Genomic DNA, 20,320 nt, shown 5'->3' on the forward strand with positions numbered 1-20,320 from the left:
TATTTTACAAATTAAATTTGATAATTTATTTATGATACGATATTTATATGATGCACGGGGGCCAATTCATGAGTTTTGTAATTAATTTGTTATTGTTTGAATTATTATTAATATATTCAAAGTAGTAAAAGAAAGACAAATATAATGTATAATAACATTGCTATAAAATTAATTGAATAAGCATTTTTTATAGAACAAAGGAGAGAACATACCAAAAAGTAGAAAGTAGAAGACAAATAAAACACATGTCGAAATAGAAGACATAAAAAAAAGACAGAATGACAAAGAATGGAATAAAGACAAGGGCAACAGGTTTGTTAGAAAGAGCACTTTACGAAAATAGAAGACAATAATTATATAGTCATATTTGTTAATTAACACTTTATTAACACATTAACAATAATAACATATATAATAAATAAATTCAATATTTATATAATCTAAATTTAAACAGAATAAAAAACTGTAAGAAATCATAGTTCTTACTAATAGTGTTATTAATATTAACAATACTAATAGTGTCGTAAATATTAGATTTATTACTAATATAAACTTTAATATATTCAAGAAATAATATTCAAATTTCAAAATATGAAACTTGTTATCAATATAAGAATTGTTATTAAAAGAATAAAATTATTCAGAATTAAAAAAATTACTTTTCGAAATTATATATGTAAAGAAATCATTAAATGAAGTTGATTAATGAAATAACAAGACATTAATATATTTTTTCAAAAAATATTAAATGTTGTATAACATTATTTTTTTGAGATTTTAATTTTTTTCAAGACTTTTTTTAAATATCTATTAGTCTATAGAGGAAAAAAAAGCCCAATAATATAGCCCACCCATTCATCCCTACGACAACATTTAATGAAATCAGAAAACCCTACCTATTCATTTCCCTCTATTTCTTTGTTTCTCGCCGCCCTAACTCACAAGGAAGATGATTTTTTTTTTTTTTTTGGATGGACACAAGGAAGATGATATAACAACAATATACTACAATTTGTTTACAACTAACTAAAAAATATATATATAAATTATTATTGTATTTACTTTAAACTACTGTAAGTGCAGAAATTTTAAATTAAAGTAAAACATATGAATATTTTAATGTTAAGTTGTGTATCATTGTCCTCTTCACCCTCTCCCTAACACACATCTTCCATAAGCCCCTTCCCCTCCTCTCTCTTTCACCCTTTTGCTTTTCTCTTTCTCTCTCTCCGTCTTCTACCTTCACCCTTCCAGAAGCCCCTTCCCCTTCTCTCTCTCTCTCTCTCTCTCTCTCTCTCTCTCTCTCTCTCTCTCTCTTTATTTTCTTCTCTCTTTCTCTTCGTCTCCTACGCTCACCATCACTCCACACATCACCATTTGTACCTCCTCTCAGTCCCACAAACACCAACAACATGTGGCCATCTTGCCTTCTTCATCACGACACGTTGACTTGACACTTCTTCTCATTCTCTCTTTATTGGTTTTGTCTATTATTTATTTGTTTTCTTGTTTTTTTCTTCCATCGTTGATCTGTAGGAAATGAATACATGTTATTCATTTCTTATCGATCCGAGTTCCTGCATAATTTTTTAACACCTTTTATATCTGTTGCCTTTTTTTTTTTCGCCCCTTTAGATCCGAACAGATCTTCATATATTTTGAGATATCGTGTTAGATGTCGGCGTTTTTAACTTTTTTGTGATTTGTATGGTGATTTTATATGGTGATTTTGGGATCTGTTGTGGTGATTATGTGATGATTTTTGTGGTGATTGTGTGATCTGTTGTTGTGATTTTGTGATCTGTGGTGATTTTGTGGTATTTTGTGAAGAATATTGGTTTGAGGACGTAGAGAGGGACGAATAAGAAAAGTGAAAAATAAGAGTACTGTGCATCGTTACTGTTCATACTGTTTATTGGACGATAGATGCTTTTAAATATAAGGAGATATATATATATATATATATATATATATATATATATATATACATAAACACACACTAGACATGATGTTGAGTAAAAGTCACATAATTAATCTATATATATAGCAGTGATATATTCTGGCCGTAAACTGTCCTCAATTATAGAGACCACCTTGCATGCGGTATCATATTATAAGTAATGTTATCCATTGGAGTTCTTTTGACAAGAGTATCTTAATTTCTTGTAAAGCATGATCATTTAGTTTTTGACAAGTTTGGCTTTCCTATATTCTTATAATAGTTTTTTCACTCAATTATTAAAAATATTCAGATAAAATTACATTGCGGATGATCATGACGGCTAGCTTGATCTTGTTATGAACATTTGCATACGTATGATATTGTTTTTTGTGTCGATTAATTTATAGAGAATTAAAAATAATAAACAAAAGACGGTGTAGTACTTTTCTCTCCCTTTCTCCTTACGGCCCTTTCCCTATTTCTTCTCTCGTGACAAGGAAACCATGTCATTTTTTTCTTTCTTAATATAAGATATTGGTTGAAGACATTTTACCATCCCCCTCCCCCCCCAAAAAAAAAAAAAAACACAAAAAAGCTACAGTATGAGCCCTTCGACTACATTCCCTTATCACTGATCATTATATGATCCCTTCTCCAGCAAACCGCATCCCATTTTCACCTGCTGATAAGCCTCATGCATTGCTTCAACTGCATGCGTATGAGCCTGATCACGAGTCACGTGTGACTAAACCGTTGAAGAAATTTGCAGTAATCTAAAAAAATAAATGTGACTTTGAGGCGTGTAGAATACTATCTTTAAGGTAATAATTGCCCCCACTCGAAAGAATTTGCTATCGGATTACAAGCAATTCACCTTTAAGATACAACTAATTCACCAACTGCATATAGCAAGTTTTAATGGATGATGAGTCGAATATGTGGAGTTTAAATGGATTATGGATTTAGTATGTGTATTTTGTGTGTATTGAGTTTAAATGGATGATGAGTTGAATATGTGTGTTGTATTTATTTCGAATAGGCTTATTGATTGAATATAGTAATTATGAAGGTTGAGATTGTATGGGGACATGAATGAAGCATATTAATCTTTGTGGGTTGTAATTGTGTTGGATTGATGATATACATGGGCAGCAAGTATGTTAGTAGTATATTTGATAAACTGAGTCGTGTATATGGAAGCGTGGAATGAAATAATGTTAATTGATACTAGATGTTAAAGTGATATGTTCACTAGTATTGTTGGTGGTGTGTGCATGAAGCTTGGAAGGCCAGCTCTATATTGGTTTAAGTGGACGGACAAACTGTGTTTAAATTGGTATTCTTGTTGTTTATATTTGTGAGGAGTATATATGATTTATAGTTTTATGATGCTAAAATTTTGGAGATGTATGAATGCTATTAAGTAGCTTAAAATTGTATAAGGATACTCTTGGAAGAATTGGACAGATTTGTTATATTTGAATATGTTGGTTATGATTAACTAGGAGGAAGTGATATATTGATTATGAGCTTGTTATGGAGTATGTGTGTTTGTGTTGGATAGTAATTTGGAAACATTTATGTGTTATCAAGAGGCTTATAAATTGAGTGGAGTATTTGTAAATGTTGGTTGGACATATTTTATGCATATTGAATATAATAGGAAGTTTTATGGTTATATTGTTATATAAAGGGTTTGTGTTGCACTCCAGCGCTAGATGGATGAAGTATGCATAATTTTGCTAGATTAAATTACATGGGCAGCAAGCATATTGTATGTTTTATTAGTTGAATTATGTATTTGGAAGAGTGAAGAAGAATTTGTGAATTTGGTGTTAAGTAGTCAAGTGTGTTATGTATTGAATCGACCAGTGAATATTGAAAACCATATATATGTTGATGATCCTATCGGTTTGAGATTTGTGTTTGAGATTTGTGAAGTTATGTAATTATTTGAGTTTGTTGGAGATTTAGTTTAAATCAATGGTTTGAATACTGTGTCATATCGGCCGGTACGATCGGTATTTATTATGTTAGATTAGTAACCGGCATAGGGGAGATAGGTGTTTTATACCAGATTAAATACCAGCCATTTCAGTGCGTTTCGGTCAATACCAGTCGATTTTCGGTGTACTGGCCAATTTTCAGTGTGCCGGGTGAAATTTTGTATTTTTGTATTTTTGTATTTTCAGTGTATTTTCGTAATTTTTACTTCAATTTTCACATCTGAATACTATTTTCTGAACTTTTTTAATCCCCTTTTCTCAATGACTAAAAATCAAGTCCCTGCTCCCATTTTCATAATGAAGAGTGATTTTTTTTTTAATAGTTGGATTGAAAACTTAGAAGTATTATTGAGTTTTATAAATATGTGTTTTAACTTTTTAAGACTTGCATTGATGTTATTTTGAAATATAATTTATACATATATAATTAATTTCTCTATATATAGACTATCCTGAAACGATATTGATATCAAAATATTTTGTTACAGTGCCTTTATCGAAACAATATTTAAAACTTTGGTTTAAATGGACAATGGATTTAATTTATATGTATATATTGATTTAGTTGAAAAGTTGGTTAGATTTTACTTAAGTACGATGGTTTATAGGTTGGAATTTATATGGACGGAACATTTTTCCTTTCGCTTGTCATATTGATGTTCATAGATTTTTGCAATTTGCATAGTCATGCACTTCTTTCATCTATTTTTTATTTTTACTTTTTAGTTGTCATATTAAATTATTGGCATTGAATAAATTATTGGCCGTTAAATTTTTCCGAGGACTTTCCACAGGTAGTTCAATTGATTTTTTAAGACCAAGTCTTTCTCGGTTTGGGAAGATGGATTTTGCCCAGGGCTGCAACTAGAGGACTGCTTTCTAGTGTTTCTTTCAAGGGCTCCAACCATCGAAGGTTTATTGTTATCTCCCAGTGGTAGTTTTTCTTATAAAATGTTTCTACTTGAATATTCTCATTAGTGCCAGAACACTAAACTCTTTCTAGCTCTTGAGTTCTCGTTAAAAGTTTTTCTTGTGAATATGTTAGCACAATTTTAAATATATTTTTTGAAATTGTTATGAGTGTGAAGATCCGGGCTCATATATATATATATATATATATATTTTAACTTTTATTGGACCATTTCTTTCAATTTTGTTTGTTCTCAATATCATTTTCAATTTTATTTATTTATTTTTATTTTTTTCTAAACTCTTTAAACATTTGCTACGAATAGTAACTCGTGGAATTTTTTTCTTTGCCAGAAGTGATTATTTCTTGCGATAACACTTCTTCATAAATAAGTAGGGGTGGGTAGCGGGGCCCGACACCCCATTGCCCCACCCCGCATCTAGGGGCCCTAGCGGGGGCGGGTGGCGGGGAGGGCCCAACCCTGCCCCGCCCCGCTTACATTTATATATATATTATATATAAAAACATAAATATAAATTTATGTTTACATATATAAATATTTATATATATAAACATAAATTTATATTTATATTTTACAAATTATGTATATAAAAATATATATTACAATTTGTTAAACTTGTTCACAAAATATGTACTGGTAAATTTAAAAACTATATAATTTAAAAATTAATACACTACAATTTACACAAAATATGTACTAGCAAATTTAAAAATTACATAGTTTTTAAATTATAGTTGTATTTACAAAATTTAAATTTATAACTTGGGTGTAAAAAAATATTTTTAATTACTTTTAGACTTAGAAATAGTTTTTAAAGCAAGTAAAATGCTGTATTTTTTTTTAAGTAGACGGAGGCAGGACGGATTGGGAATCTGTCCCGCACCCTGCCCAACGAGACGGGAGACGGAGGTGAAAACCCCACCCCCCGCCCCATGTGAGGCGGGTTTTGGGGAAGGGGTGGCCCTGCCCAGTAGGGGGCCGGTAAGACCCCTATAAATAAATATTTCTAATGAAATGTTTTGTTGGAACTATCATTTGCCACTTAATTGTTTTGTAGAAATATTTTTTTCCCACGATTTACTACCAAAGGCTTCATATTTTTCACAATGAAATTATTTTTTTTCCGCAACTAATCTTGTGGAAAAATGTAGACATTTCCCTCAGTTGGGATTTTCGTGGAGAAAAATACTTTATATCACTAATTTTATGTCACAAGCATCGATCCCACGACTAAAATTTATGAAAAAAGTATTTTTCCTACAGAATTGAGGATTTTTGCCACCACAAACCCTCGTGGAAAAAAGAGGTATTTGTTGTAGTATATACCCCATGACAATTTTTCAAATTTATCAATTTTGAATCATTTCTTTCCAACTAAGTACCTATTCGGATAGGGCATGCGGTTGGGCTATTGCACTCTTTGTTAAAATTAAATCATAGTCATGAAATTTCGAACTCATTCACTTTCCTTTAAAACAACACACCTTTACTATTGAATCAATATATCTCCTTGAGATAATGGTTTATAAAAATAAATAATAAATCACATTTAATATATTCACACATAATCTATAATGTGAGGAAAACACTACTATGTCCACTCTATTTGACACCTCTATTTGACTTCTTGTCTTTTTTTTTTTATTATTTAATGATTAAAGAAGTAATTTCCCCAGTATTTGTAATTGAGTACGTGCATACTATTTTGAATTAATTAAAGTTTCAAACCATGAATGTAGCAGTCCGTGTGATTTGATCATCTTTCAAATTGAGGGAGAAAAGTCTGAAACGATGTTTTTAGGTACCATCCATGTATCAAATTAAATGATGGTACTGTCTAACTCCAAAATTCATTAATATTTTATATTGTACGTAACACTGTTGATTTCCGATGGAGTATTCCAAAGATTGATACTAAATTTATTTATAAAACTATTTGAATTCAATCTACTTTTAAAATTAAATTTAATGTTAAAACTGTGAAACAAACTTATACTATTTCAAAAAATCATGAAAAATATTGCCTATTTAATAGAAAATCAATTCAAGTTTTTCTAGTAAAAGCTTCAAATTTCTACATATTGGTTCTGTTTAAGTTGCTGTCAAACCTTTAACATGGAAATACATCAACGCTTTTGATGGATTATCTGAACAAGAGGTCTTTAATATCATGAGTAAAATATCTTTAATTTCAAATGCTTATATTAACAATAATATCAGACAACTTGATATTGTTACTATTTTAACAAATAGTTTTTCTGGTGTGCTTCGCAATTGGTGGGATAAACATCTCACTACTGAGATAAAGGAAACCATTCAAAATGCTGTCAAACGTAATGAAGAATGATTACCTATTTTTTTTGAAACTGCAGGAATGATATTTTCTAATAGTGTCAATATTTTGATTTATACTCTCAAGATTCAGGGTCTTTTCAGGTTAGTAGATAAGAAATACATATATTCTCATGATGCTGATCTAGCAGCTTGTTGATCAGTGCATTAATTCTAAATATTTCAGTAAAATAATTAACTAAAGTCTTCCCTTGAATGGCCATAACAAGTCATTCTATCATATATAAGTACTTTTTAATATGTTATGAGATAATATAATTAACCATTAATTGCATCGCTAATATATATATATATATATATATATATATATATGAAGTACCGATTAATTTTACGATTTTTAACAATTTTTATTTTATTTTATTTAGATTTCCCATAGGAGCTGCATGCATGTCATAATAATAAGATCATCGTGTATACAAATTTCATATATACAATATAAGTTGTGGATTTTTTTATTTAATTTTATTCTTTGGGTTTCAAATATATATAATCAAACACTATCTCTCTCTCTAGATCTCTCTGTCTGACCTAACACAATATTAATTATAATGTTTATTTTTAATGTTACAGGTGCAGATAAAGGAATTAAACTAAGGCTATAACGTACATATATAATTAACCTGCTAGCTACAAAACAAATATAATAAGGCTATAAAATATTGGTTTGGTTTGGCAGATGAGATGATATCACATCTCATATAATTATTATAATTTTTTAAAACTCTTATACAAAATATAATAAAAAATTTAATTTTTTTAAATTTTAAAATTAAAATTATATTAAAAAATTATATCTTAATAATATTTTATTCAATTTTCAATTTTGATCTTATTTCATCTCATATTGTCTATGTATCCAAATGAAACTTTTAATTTTTTTCTCTTTACTATTTATTTTACTTATTAAAAAATAAAATAGATGGGATCAGGGAACACGCGCGTACAACAAAGTCTGTCTCCCCAAATTAATTAAAATAGTCATGATCATGATGGTATTTAATATTGTTGCTAATTATACTGAACAATTATGTTCACAACGATATAATTGATAGAGATGATCACTCTATATATGTATTTGCAACGCTAGCCATTAATATTGGTAGGGCGAGTAGTATATATGCATGCATACATGTAGTCATCTACTTATTTTATTTTTTGCTTTTAAATTATATTATATTTTTAATTAATTGAGAAGTGAATTTTTGAAATTCAAGTGGGCCTCTAACATGTAGTAATTACTAATTAGATAGGCTGGTTTAGTATAGAAACGTACGTAATTCCCCATTCTTTCATCATCTGTTAGTATGATATTAAATAATTGAAAAATTATTTTTTATTTTTTACTTGCTCATCAATTGCTAAGTAAGATAGCGATCGATCAAACGAATAATAATTAAAATGATTATAAATAATATTTTTTTTAACTTCTTTAATACGTGGAGACTTTGTATTTTTCTGTCAAGAAGGCCGTTTAAGAACATCAACAATGATCTAGCCAAATGTTAATGTAAGTCTAAGTTTTAGCTATATGTAATAAAAAGCCTACACATTGGACTAGCTAAAGGTCCAAAGCTCAACACTTGAGCTACAGTAAATTAAGGGAACTCTCCATTATTGGTGAGTTACTGTTCACCCTACATCCCATTATTTTATTCTTTCATTAACGTCTCCTCTCTCTTTCCCCCATTCTTCTCTCTCTTCAAACCCACAACATTCTCGTCGCCCACTTCTCTCCCTCATTCGTCCCTCTTCTCTCGCGTGAAAGTCTTCTTTCCCATCTTCTTCCAGGTCAGGCTAGACGGTAAGTCTCTTCCTCGCTCTTCTCTCCCTTTTCTCTTTGTTTTCTTTTTCGTTTTTTGCCATTCTCTCTGTTCCTGCTTGGCTTGTCAAGAAAACACATAAAAATAGTGAAGTTTCGTGGTGCTTTCCAAATCCAAATTAGTTAAGGGATGGGCTAGGTGGCCTTGCCTTATCTTACTCATAAAAAAAAAAAAAAAAAAAAAATGGGTTGCAAAACTTTGATAACTCATAGTCCATGGGTTCTTCTTTTCTTCTTTTCTTTCTATATGCATTCTATGACTTTCTTGATTCTGGTTTTGATTTCATGCCAGGGTTTTGATTCCATGTCGATTCTGATTTTGATTTGTTGGGGAACGGTTTCCTTCCAAGTCTCCAACAATCTAAGCAGATTTAATGTTTGGGTGAATGGCTGAGAGAACTATGAAATCAACATTGACAATTTACATATTTGAATTTGTAATTTTAACCTTGATATATTGTTCCAAATTCTATGGAAGAAAATTATTGGACCAAGGGGGCTGCAAAATAGAAAATAGTGAGAGAAAAATTTGTTTCAAGGCACGTTACAAATGTCGCTTTCCTTAAGACAATATTCGCCCCCACCAATAACGGTATATACACGGGTTACAAGCGAATTTGCCTCCAAGATATAATAAAACCCATAACAAGTCTGTTTGTCTAACTGCGTTATGCACACACGAAATTAGATTCTGAATACCCTCAAATTTTGCTATTCAACCAAGAGATTAAAAATCTGTTCTCTGCAAAATGAACATATCCTAATAGCAAGTTTTGAAGAAAAATGAAAACTTTTGGGAGAGAGAATTTCGAAATTTCTTTCTTGAACTTCATCATTCTATATACAAATTCGTAGGCCAATGGGTCTATTTATAGAAGGCCAAAGGATGTGGATAAAAAGTTGTAACTTTTCATTTTTCTGAATCCGTCCGAATAGGTATATATATCTATACCTGTTACCAAATGACACAATTGGTGGACCCAGTCCAACGATCATGTTGCTTCCTTCCATCCTGTTTGCCCAGGTTTGAGTCCCAAGCAGTTTGACTTTTTGCATTTTTATTTTCCTAGAGTTGCACCAGGCACTACTGCCCTTTCATGCTTTGTGGCTTGTGCGCCTAGTGATCTGGTGCTGCGTCGCACGCCCATGATCTGGGCGTTGCTCTCCCTAAATCAACAAAAATCCCTCCTTTGAAGGAGATCAACAAAAATCCCTCCTTTGAAGGAGACATGGCTCGAACCCAGTCCCATGGGTGAACCATGGAGGCTCGATACCACTAAGCCAGTTCTCGTCTAACGGTATTCATATAGACCCTTATAACTATAAGCTATTGCTTATAAACTTTCCTTCATTTATCTCTTTCCAAAATAATTCATAACTTCCAAAAATAAATTTCCAAAATATTATTAATAATAAATATTATATATACTTATTTTGAAAATATTTCCAACAATCTCCCACCATTTTCAAAATATATCCTGGTTAGAATATGAAAACTTATACATAAATAAATGTGTCTTTTAGACTTGAACCTTTACATAATGAAAATACATCAAAGTTAACCAAAATGACATAGTAGACAATGTTTTGAACTAGCGATTCTATACGATTAGCCAGATATATCTCACATATAAATTTTCTTCTCTTTGGGTAGTTCATAAAAGCCAACACGTGGATTGACCTTGTGTCTATATCCTAGTTTCATGAGCGCTCTAGTGACAAAGCCTAATTCGCATAGGAGGCGGCACCACCCCCGACACTCATATAGGTAGACTTATCAAAAGTGTATTGTAACTAAACACTTTAACATAACTATGTTATAAGTCTATTAAGAGCTTATTGCTCAGCCTCTCCTTTTCATTACAGTACCATGCACCTCAAACCTTGGGATGATAAATTAGTTCGAGAACTAATTTTAATATCACAGTGCTTGCAAATCAAGAATATATAATGTACTTTGCTCATTGAAATCAAGTCTTGATATTTTCAAGAGTTGAGTCGAGTTTCCATTATTGGTGATTTTATTGTTTTGGCTTTAAACACATCCCTTTGATGTCCCACATCAAATCACTTGCAAGTTCTTTAGTTAATGGATATGCCAGTTCCGACAATATCTCATAAAATCAATCGTAACTACTCTATTTGTGAGTAATTGCCTTAATATGCCTAGACTGGCCATTATATACATGGCTTAGGCCCGTGACAATATAGTCTGACTATCACAATGCAAAGACATTGGTGACATTATTTTTGTCAAATCTGATATCTCTATTAATAATTTTTTTAGCCACTCTACCTCTTTGTTTCAAGAAGCCAATGATATAACTTAGTCGTCATGGTTGAGTAAGTTATGCATGCTTGCTTCTTTAATTTCAGGATATTACTCCTCCACCAAGGGTAAATATTCACCCACTAGTTGATTTGTAATCATCATGCTCAGTTCCCAATTGGCATCTATATTCCTTCTACAATCGAAGGAAATCTCCTTCTATAACCGAAGCAAATCTGTTGTACTCAATACCATAATCTATGATATTTCTCAAATACCATAAAATACTTTGTACAACTATTCAATTAACTTGGTTCTTTGAATGCATTATATAAACATAGCAATATATAGAAAATCATATATAGAAGTCGCATTTTTTATTTGTTTGCATGCATATTCATAAATTAAAACATATCATTTATATGCATCTAGCACATTAATATCTTCTACAAAATAATGTCATATTAATGATATAAATTAAACAAAATATTAACTTAATTATTAATATCAAGTTTGAACATGCCTTCACTTGACGACTAAACACTTTAACATAACTATGTTATAAGTCTATTAAGAGCTTATTGCTCAGCCTCTTAAAAATTGTTGGACCAAGGGGCCTGTAAAATAGAAAATAGTGAGAGAAAAATTTGCTTCAAGGCATGTTACAAATGTCGCTTTCCTTAAGATAATATTCGCCCCCACTAATAACGGTATGCACACGGGTTACAAGCGAATTTGTCTCCAAGATATAATAAAGTCCAGAACAAGTCTGTTTGTCTAACTGTGTTATGCACACACGAAATTAGATTCTGAATACCCTCAGATTTTGCTATTCAACCAAGAGATTAGAAATATGTTCTCTGCAGAATGAACATATCTTAATAGCAAGTTTTGAAGAAAAATGAAAACTTTTAGGAGAAAGAATTTTGAAATTGCCTTCTTTGAACTTCATCATTCTATATACAAATTCGTAGGCCAATGTTTCTATTTATAGAAGGCCAAAAGATGTGAATGAAAAGTTGTAACTTTTCATTTTTCTGAATCCGTCCGAATAGGTATATATATATATATATACCTGTTACCAAATGACAATTGTTGGACCCAGTCCAACGGTCATGTTGCTTCCTTCCATCCTGTTTGCCCAGGTTTGAGTCCCAAGCAGTTCGACTTTTTGCATTTTTATTTTCCTAGAGTTATGCCAGGCACTGCTGCCCTTTCATGCTTTGTGGCTTGTGCGCCTAGCGATCTGGTGATGCGCCGCACGCCAATGATCTGGGCGTTGCTCTCCCTAAATCAACAAAAACCCCTCTTTTGAAGGAGGCATGGCTTGAACCCAGTCCCATGGGTGAACCTTGGAGGCTCAATACCACTAAGCCAGTTCTCGTCTAACGGTATTCGTAAAGACCCAAGATCTTATAACTATAAGCTATTGCTTATAAACTTTCCTTAATTTCTCTTTTTCCAAAATAATTCATAACTTTTAAAAATAAATCCCTAAAATATTATTAATAATAAATATTATATATACTTATTTTCAAAATATTTCCAACAAGTGCCAGTGCAAAAATCGTTATTCCTGCTTTGTGCGATGTCAATTTGAATGATCTTCCTACGCAACATATGTTATCCTAAATTTAATGTTCTTAAATGTTTATTTTGTCAAATATTATTAAAATATCTTAAGTGTATTTGTAAAATATTAAAAAAAAATTTGTCAAATATTATTAAAATATATAATATCATATTATTATTTTAACTTTAAGATGATTAATCTAATATTGATACATCTAATCAAAATTGATACTATAATTAAAAATTAAGATTCTAGTCAAATTTTAGACTTATTATTACCATTGTCATTGCCATTGCCAATGCTCTAATTAGCCTACTCCTAGACAATGTAATTTGAGTTGGCCCAAAGTAATGAGCGGATAAACAATCACTTTGACCTTTCTTTTGACCCAAGAAAATGAAGCTTTGCTGGTTTACACCTTTTCATCGAATGCATAGTATTGTATACTATAAAATCAATTACGGACCTCGGTTACTTAGGGATGTTTGCGGACTAGATAAAATGAAAAATATATAAATAATAGTGAATTAATTTGAGTTATAGTATTTTGTGAAGTTTTGAAAAAAAAAAGAGAGAAAAATTAAATTAAAATATTATATTTTAATATTATTTCAAGATAGGCAGCACAATTTGCACCCTAAAATCCTTTTAATTGTGTTTATTTAAAAAATAAAAATTATATTTATCATCTCTATATATTAAACATTATATTTTATTATTATTATTATTTTCTTATCTAATTCGTGGTATATAGATGATGAGTAAAAGAATTTAATTAATTTAAGAAAAATAATAATAAAATAATAATAAAAATATGATATGTAGAGATGATAAATATCAAAACTCTTTAAAAAAATATAGGAAGAAAATGATCTGCAACTGTTCAAAATATACGCTTTTTTTTTTGGTCATAAAATACCGGACTGTATAATAGAAGAAAAGTGATGTGGAATTGGGGGAAAGTAGTGCTACACCCACCGGGTCTCGATAAGAGCAAAAACAAATTTATTTTATTTTTATTTATTTTTTCACTCAATATTTTTATACTTTTAAATATATTTTTAAAAAAAATTATAATATTATTAAAAAATATTTATTTAATTATTAAATAAAAATTATCAGGAGGGACTCAAGTGTCGGTGAGAGTAACATTTTTTATTGGGGGAAACTGCTAAGGAGTTGAGAGTATCCATGCTTGCCTTTTTAATTGGCAAAAGAAATTGGGGAAACGAAAGGGAAGTTTAGAATCCTAGGGGTGTAAATTTAAACTGATAAATTGAAAAATCGATTCGGATCGGATCGGATCGGTTTTATCGATTTTGAACCGGTCTGGTCCGGGACCAGTTTTTAAAATGTGAAAACCGGTCAATTCAGGTCCGGTTCCTGTTTAGGGATTTTTTGGACCGGACCGATTGATAAAAAAAAATATAAAAAAAATATTTTTATATATAAGTTTTATACAAAATATTATATATATTAAATATTAATATATATAAGTTTTATATATAATGTATAATTATAAATTTATACATTAAATGTTAATTTATAATTTCATATATATATATATTCATATATGAAATAATTTCATATTATAATTTATAAATTATTACATTAAATGTTAATACAATATATAAGTTTATAATTAATACTAATAGTCTAATATAGACTATAGACTATAGTTATACTTATAATTAATACTAAAAATTTATAACTAATACTAATATTAAATATATAATTTATAACTAATACTAATATATAACTTATAACTATACCAATAGTTTTAAAAAAATCGAAAAATCGGATCGGACTGGACCGGACCGGTTACACCCCTAGTTTAGATAGTGAAAATATTTTATTTTATTTTATTTTTATAATTTTTTTAAATTTTTATATAAAATATAATAAATAATTTAATTTTTTTAAATTTTAAAATAATAATATTATTAAAAGATAATATATTAATAATATTTTTTTTAATTTTTAATTTTTATATAAAATTTGCCTCAACTCACATCCAAACAAATCTAAAAATCAATGGCAGTATATGCCGTCGATTTCAGACTAGAAACTAGAAAGCGATTCGGATGCGTGTGGGGCCGAGTTAAACTTCTTCTCCAAGCTAAACTCTAGCCTTCCTCTTACAAATTGTTAATATTATCACCAATTTTATAATCGAGAGGACTTTACGACCATTGACTAAACCAGAGGATGACTCTCACCAAACACTAAATGCCAACGCAAGAAATCCCACAGATGGAGCTGATCTATAAATGCCTCAAACTGCATGGCAGCTAGATATGCATTACACCAACTTATACTGGGATTGGATTATCCAAGTATTAGTGAAATGTAAAATTTAACTCAATTTACATAAAAATATCTATATTGAATTATCCAAATGTAAAAATACATGACTTTTGAGTCAAACTCGGCGGTCATACATGCAAGACTACTGTAGAAGAACTGACCGAGCTTCCTTCTTCTCTCCTTTTCACCATTTTCGTTCCTGCTCTCCCTGATCATGCAAATCCTCTCTATCAGGGAATAAAATCCCCTGATTTTTCCTTACAAATTAGTGCTTTGTATTCCCAGTCTCTCACCGCTCTTGTCGCCGTCCTCTGAGGTCCAGCCACTGCCGCCAGGTGCCGCCACGTTCAACCTAAGGATACTGCCGATTCTGCCCATTATTGTTCAGGTAAATCTCCCTCTCAAATCTCTTGATCTCTCCCCTGTTTTACTATATCTCTTTATTCCTCTCTCTCCCCGTTGGTTTTCGGAATGAGGGGGATGGGCATTCACTGAGTCTTAAATTGGTTTGGGTTTTCAGCTCTTTGCTCTTCTGCCATTTCTGTATTATAAAGGTACTATCTCTCTCAACTTTCTTTTGTTTTGTGGGTTTTTTAGTTAACTTTCTGTTTGGTTGATATGGAAACTGTGAAGAAAAAGGCGTAATCTGAATTTTGGGTCTTTGGGTTTTGGTGGGCGTAGTGGGTTTTGAGTTTCATGAGAAAATGTTTAGCTGTCTCTGTTGGGATTGGTCAGTTTCTTGACATGGCTGGAAAGCATACTATTTAAAAATGGTGGCTGTACATATTGCAGGCAGTGATTGTTGAACAAATGAATTTTCCTATTTATTTGCAGTGATCACTTTAATATGGCATACATTTCCATATGTATCGGCTGTAATCTTGAAGCTAACATGATTTGCATTATAGGATGACTCTGCTCTTAAAACATGAACTGATATAATGAATTTTTACCAGTACTGTTAATGAAACTTCATATTGGATCTTGTGGACTTGTGTATATAACGACTGCAAGAATTGTTTGCTAGCTAATGCGGTTCATTAACAATTTCCCAGATGCAATGTTCTGTAGTACCTAAGAATGAAACTTAAGAGAAACTTGAGGAACGCCCACACACCTGCCTGCCCCTCTCGCTGCAACCAATATGGGGCATAAACATGCCAAGCATGCTAGATTTACTCTGTAATTTCTACTTCCTTTCATACGACTTTAATATCTTATGGGCTGCTTCTTTCCTTTTTCCCTCGGTTCATATAATTACTGCTAAATTAACTGAACAAAAATTAAGATTACATACCAATAGCACATTCTAATCTGCCATCCTCCAGTGAAATGCCTTGAATTTGGAAGGTGATTGTATAAAATTAATATTGTATAACATTAATATTTCCATGTAGCTGTTAATTTAGGAAAAAGATTAATAGAACAAAAAAAATTGAAAAAAAAATATTATTAAATTTATAATATTTTATTATTATTTTGACTAATAGATAAATAATCCAATGTGGAAATAAGTTTTGAGTGGAATAGCCAAATGCAAAATCATGTCATTTATGTAAATTTTATATTTGTATTTGCGTAATCCAATGCCAATGCTCTTAGAGATAGACTAGACAACAATGGAGAAACAGAATGAGGTTGTGTTGTTTGGGACATGGGCAAGCGGCTACTGCAAGAGAGTTGAGATAGCCCTTGCACTCAAGGGCATACCTTACGAGTATGTAGAGGAAGATCTGACAAATAAGAGCGAGTCGCTTCTGTACCACAATCCTGTTCACAAGAAGGTACCTGTTCTTGTTCATAATGGGAAATCCATTGCCGAGTCACTTGTTATTCTCGAGTACATCGATGATTGCTGGAAACAGGCACCAAAACTACTGCCAGAGGATCCTTACCTGAGGGCCAAACTTCGCTTTTGGGCCAACTTCTATGATCAAAAGGTGGGGTATATCATAACAAGAGAAATGTTGCCTTGTCTTAAATTTTACCATTTCCAATTATACTGGGAGATATGACAGATTTTAATTGGCTTTCTATTTAAACAATTACCTTATTAAACCACTTGAAACGTGTCATATCACCATATGTGACCAAAGATGATAAAATCTAAGACGAAGAATATAGTATTACTATAGCTTAAGCTATTGATTTGTCAAAATTTGTGATCCCTCCCTCTATCTGGCTCTATGAATAAACGCTAATGACTTTCTTATATTTAGCAGTTTATGGCAAGTTCCTTACAGATCACCATGTCAAGAGGCGAAGAGAGAGAACGAGCAATCAAAGATTTCAGCGAGGTGCTTAAGGTGTTTGAGGATGGAGTCAAAAAGGATTTTCCTGCAGAATTTCCTTGTTTTGACGGCAAGAACTTGGGATTTCTCGATATTGTTGTGGGCGCGATTGCTTGCAACTACGAAGCTGTTAATGAAGTGGTAGCAACGATTTTTAGCCCTGAAACGAACCCAACATTTTGGTCGTGGGTGACTGCTCTAAAGAAGCAGCCGTTGATGAAAGAGATGCTCCCACCTCATGACAAGCTGGTAGCCATGATGAGACAGAAGTTCTTCCAGTCTGCTTGAGTTTGATGCTTGTGCTGCCTTTCAGAGATCTTATTGAATAAACGAAGATTTGTGTTCTTTGGTACTATCGACTAATGGCGCCTATAAATAAAGTCGTTTCCATTAGCTTCCTCTAGTTCCTTCTCATTTTTTTTTTTATTTGGGTACTTAGAAAAAAATGGAGTGAGTATTAGATGCTAAAAGCACAATCTGGATATAGTTTTAGAATGTGTAAGTTTGCACTCTCTTTGAAATAAAGTCAAGTCTATTATTAAACAAATATTTTTTTCATATAAGTATCAGATTTATCTATTTTTTTCAAATAGTGTGCGAAGTTAAAAATATTATTTCTCGGGTAATGCTATGTACAAATTTAGAGTGTGTAGTTTTCACATACTATCTTTAAAAAAAATGAGATCTTTAATTAAAAAAAATATTTTTTTATGTGAATTATAAATTTATCATTTTTTTCAAATGGAATAAAACACAGAAACTGCACATTACAAATTGCAGATATCATTTCTATTATTTTTTCGTACTAAAATGTCTGGTTGCATCTTATTTCGTACTAAAATAATTAACTAAAGTCTTCCCTTGAATGGCGAAAACAAGTCATTCTATCGTATAGTACTTTTTAATATGGTATGAGATAATATAATTATTATAAGTTTCTAAAACTCTCACATAAAATATAAAATGTAATTTAATTTTTTTAAATTTTAAAATAAAAATAATATTAAAAAATTATATCTTAATAATATTTTTTTTAATTTTTAATTTTAATATCATTTCATCTCCAAGTAAACAAACGAACTTTTAATTTTTTTCTCTTTAATATTTATTTTACTTATTAAAAATAAAATAGAATAGAATCATGATGTAGAATTACTGCATATACAAGAAATAAAGTGGATGGGATCAGGGATATTGTACTTGTTGATTAATGCTTTGCATTGTCAGCTGCAGGGTGACACGAAGGAACACGCGCGCGCGTACAACAAAGTCTGTCCTCCCAAATTAATTAAAAGAAAGAAAAAATATTTGCATCAGCCCCACACCAGCACATACTCAACCTATTGAGTGTAAAAAAAAAAAAAAAAAATGATGTGATGTGAAGTGTGTGCTGGTGTGGAGCTCATGCATAGCATTTCCCTTTTTTTTTTTTTTCACGTCATCTTTCCATTTCATTTTGTCTTATCCATTCTTGCCAATTATCTTTCAATTTCTCTCATCACCTCCCTCAACTTGTATTGTGCTACTCTTCTCTAACTACTTCCCTTACTATTCTTTTATCATTTATTTCTTGCTTTTCTTCATTCTCTTTTAAATTTTCTCAGATATTATCATCCAATTGATACTCTAATTACATTCTATCTGTCACTTTTTATTTTCATTTCAGCTGTATATAGTCTTTAGGACATAAATGCATGCCTCCTTTATGGATTTTCTTTCAATTTCTTAATAGATCTGCATTTTCGCTACGGACTATATTTTTCTCTTTTGATTTCCTAATTCTAAATGGTATACATACTTTAGTTTTGATAATTATTGGACGGGTATTTTGGAAAAGAAAATATTTTCTAGACATAAATTCCAATTGTTTTGCTTCTGCGTTGTCTTGCTCTGTTTCAGCAACATACTTGCTCTGTTTCAGCGACATATTTCATGCAATGGGACTATGTGCTTTTGCCTTTTTACTTTTTTTTTTTTTAATCTCATATTCTTTTCTTGAGGTCATACAGCCATTAATGATGAAATGGGTTGGAGGGAGAAGACGAGATTGGAAGGAAAAAAAAATGGAAAGCAAAATTGAAGATAAAAAAATGTAGAGAGATAAAATAGAATGAGGATTCGAGAAGACGACTTGGGAAGAAAAAAAAGGGAAGCAAAAATGAAAGAAGGAAAAATTTAGAGAGACGAAATGGAATGGAATTCCTGAAGACGACGTGGGAAGAAAAAAAAAAGAAGCAAAAGTAAAAAGAAAAAGAAAATAGCAAGCCACGTCAAGCGGGAAGTAAAATCGGGAAAGAAGAATGGTAATTGTAGCATCGTCCTTAATTAAAATAGTCATGATCATGATGGTATTTAATATTGATGCTAATTATACTGAACAATTATGTTCACAACGATATAATTAATAGAGATGATCACTCTATGTATTTGTAACGCTAGCCATCAATATTGGTAGGGCGAGTAGTATATATGCTTGCATGCATGTAGTCATCTACTTATTTTATTTTTTGCTTTTAAATTATTGAGTACTTAATTACATTTTTAATTATATTTTATTTTTAATTAATTGAGAAGTGAATTTTTGAAATTCAAGTTGGCCTCTAACATGTAGTAATTACTAATTAGATAGGCAGGTTTAATATAGAAACGTAATTCACCATTCTTTCATCATTTGTTAGTATGATATTAAATAATTGAAAAATTATTTTTATTTTTTATTTATTCATCAATTGCTAAGTAAGATAGCGATCAAAAGATTAATAATTAAAATGATTATAAATAATATTTTTTTAACTTCTTTAATACGTGGAGAATTTGTTTTCTGTCAAG

The 20,320-nt window shown here is 30.8% G+C and overlaps 1 protein-coding gene across 5 annotated transcripts; it reads left to right on the forward strand.

Annotated features, from left to right (window-relative positions):
- Positions 1–15,280: 15,280 nt before the first annotated feature.
- Positions 15,281–17,894, forward strand: LOC109009251 (glutathione S-transferase U10-like). Of its 5 annotated transcripts, none has more exons than XM_018989671.2 (5): positions 15,281–15,588; positions 15,721–15,754; positions 16,256–16,382; positions 16,809–17,140; positions 17,423–17,894. In XM_018989671.2, the coding sequence occupies exons 4-5, from the start codon at positions 16,820–16,822 to the stop codon at positions 17,777–17,779; spliced, it is 678 nt and encodes a 225-aa protein (XP_018845216.1). In that variant the 5' UTR covers positions 15,281–15,588; positions 15,721–15,754; positions 16,256–16,382; positions 16,809–16,819; the 3' UTR covers positions 17,780–17,894. The 5 variants fall into 5 exon arrangements, with proteins under 5 accessions (XP_018845216.1, XP_018845217.1, XP_018845218.1 ...); XM_018989669.2 differs by having other exon boundaries at positions 15,282–15,588; positions 16,803–17,140; XM_018989672.2 differs by lacking the exon at positions 16,256–16,382 and having other exon boundaries at positions 16,805–17,140.
- Positions 17,895–20,320: the final 2,426 nt, after the last annotated feature.

The sequence above is a fragment of the Juglans regia genome, chromosome 16 (assembly GCF_001411555.2).
Source record: "Juglans regia cultivar Chandler chromosome 16, Walnut 2.0, whole genome shotgun sequence".
NCBI classification, from domain to species: domain Eukaryota; kingdom Viridiplantae; phylum Streptophyta; class Magnoliopsida; order Fagales; family Juglandaceae; genus Juglans; species Juglans regia.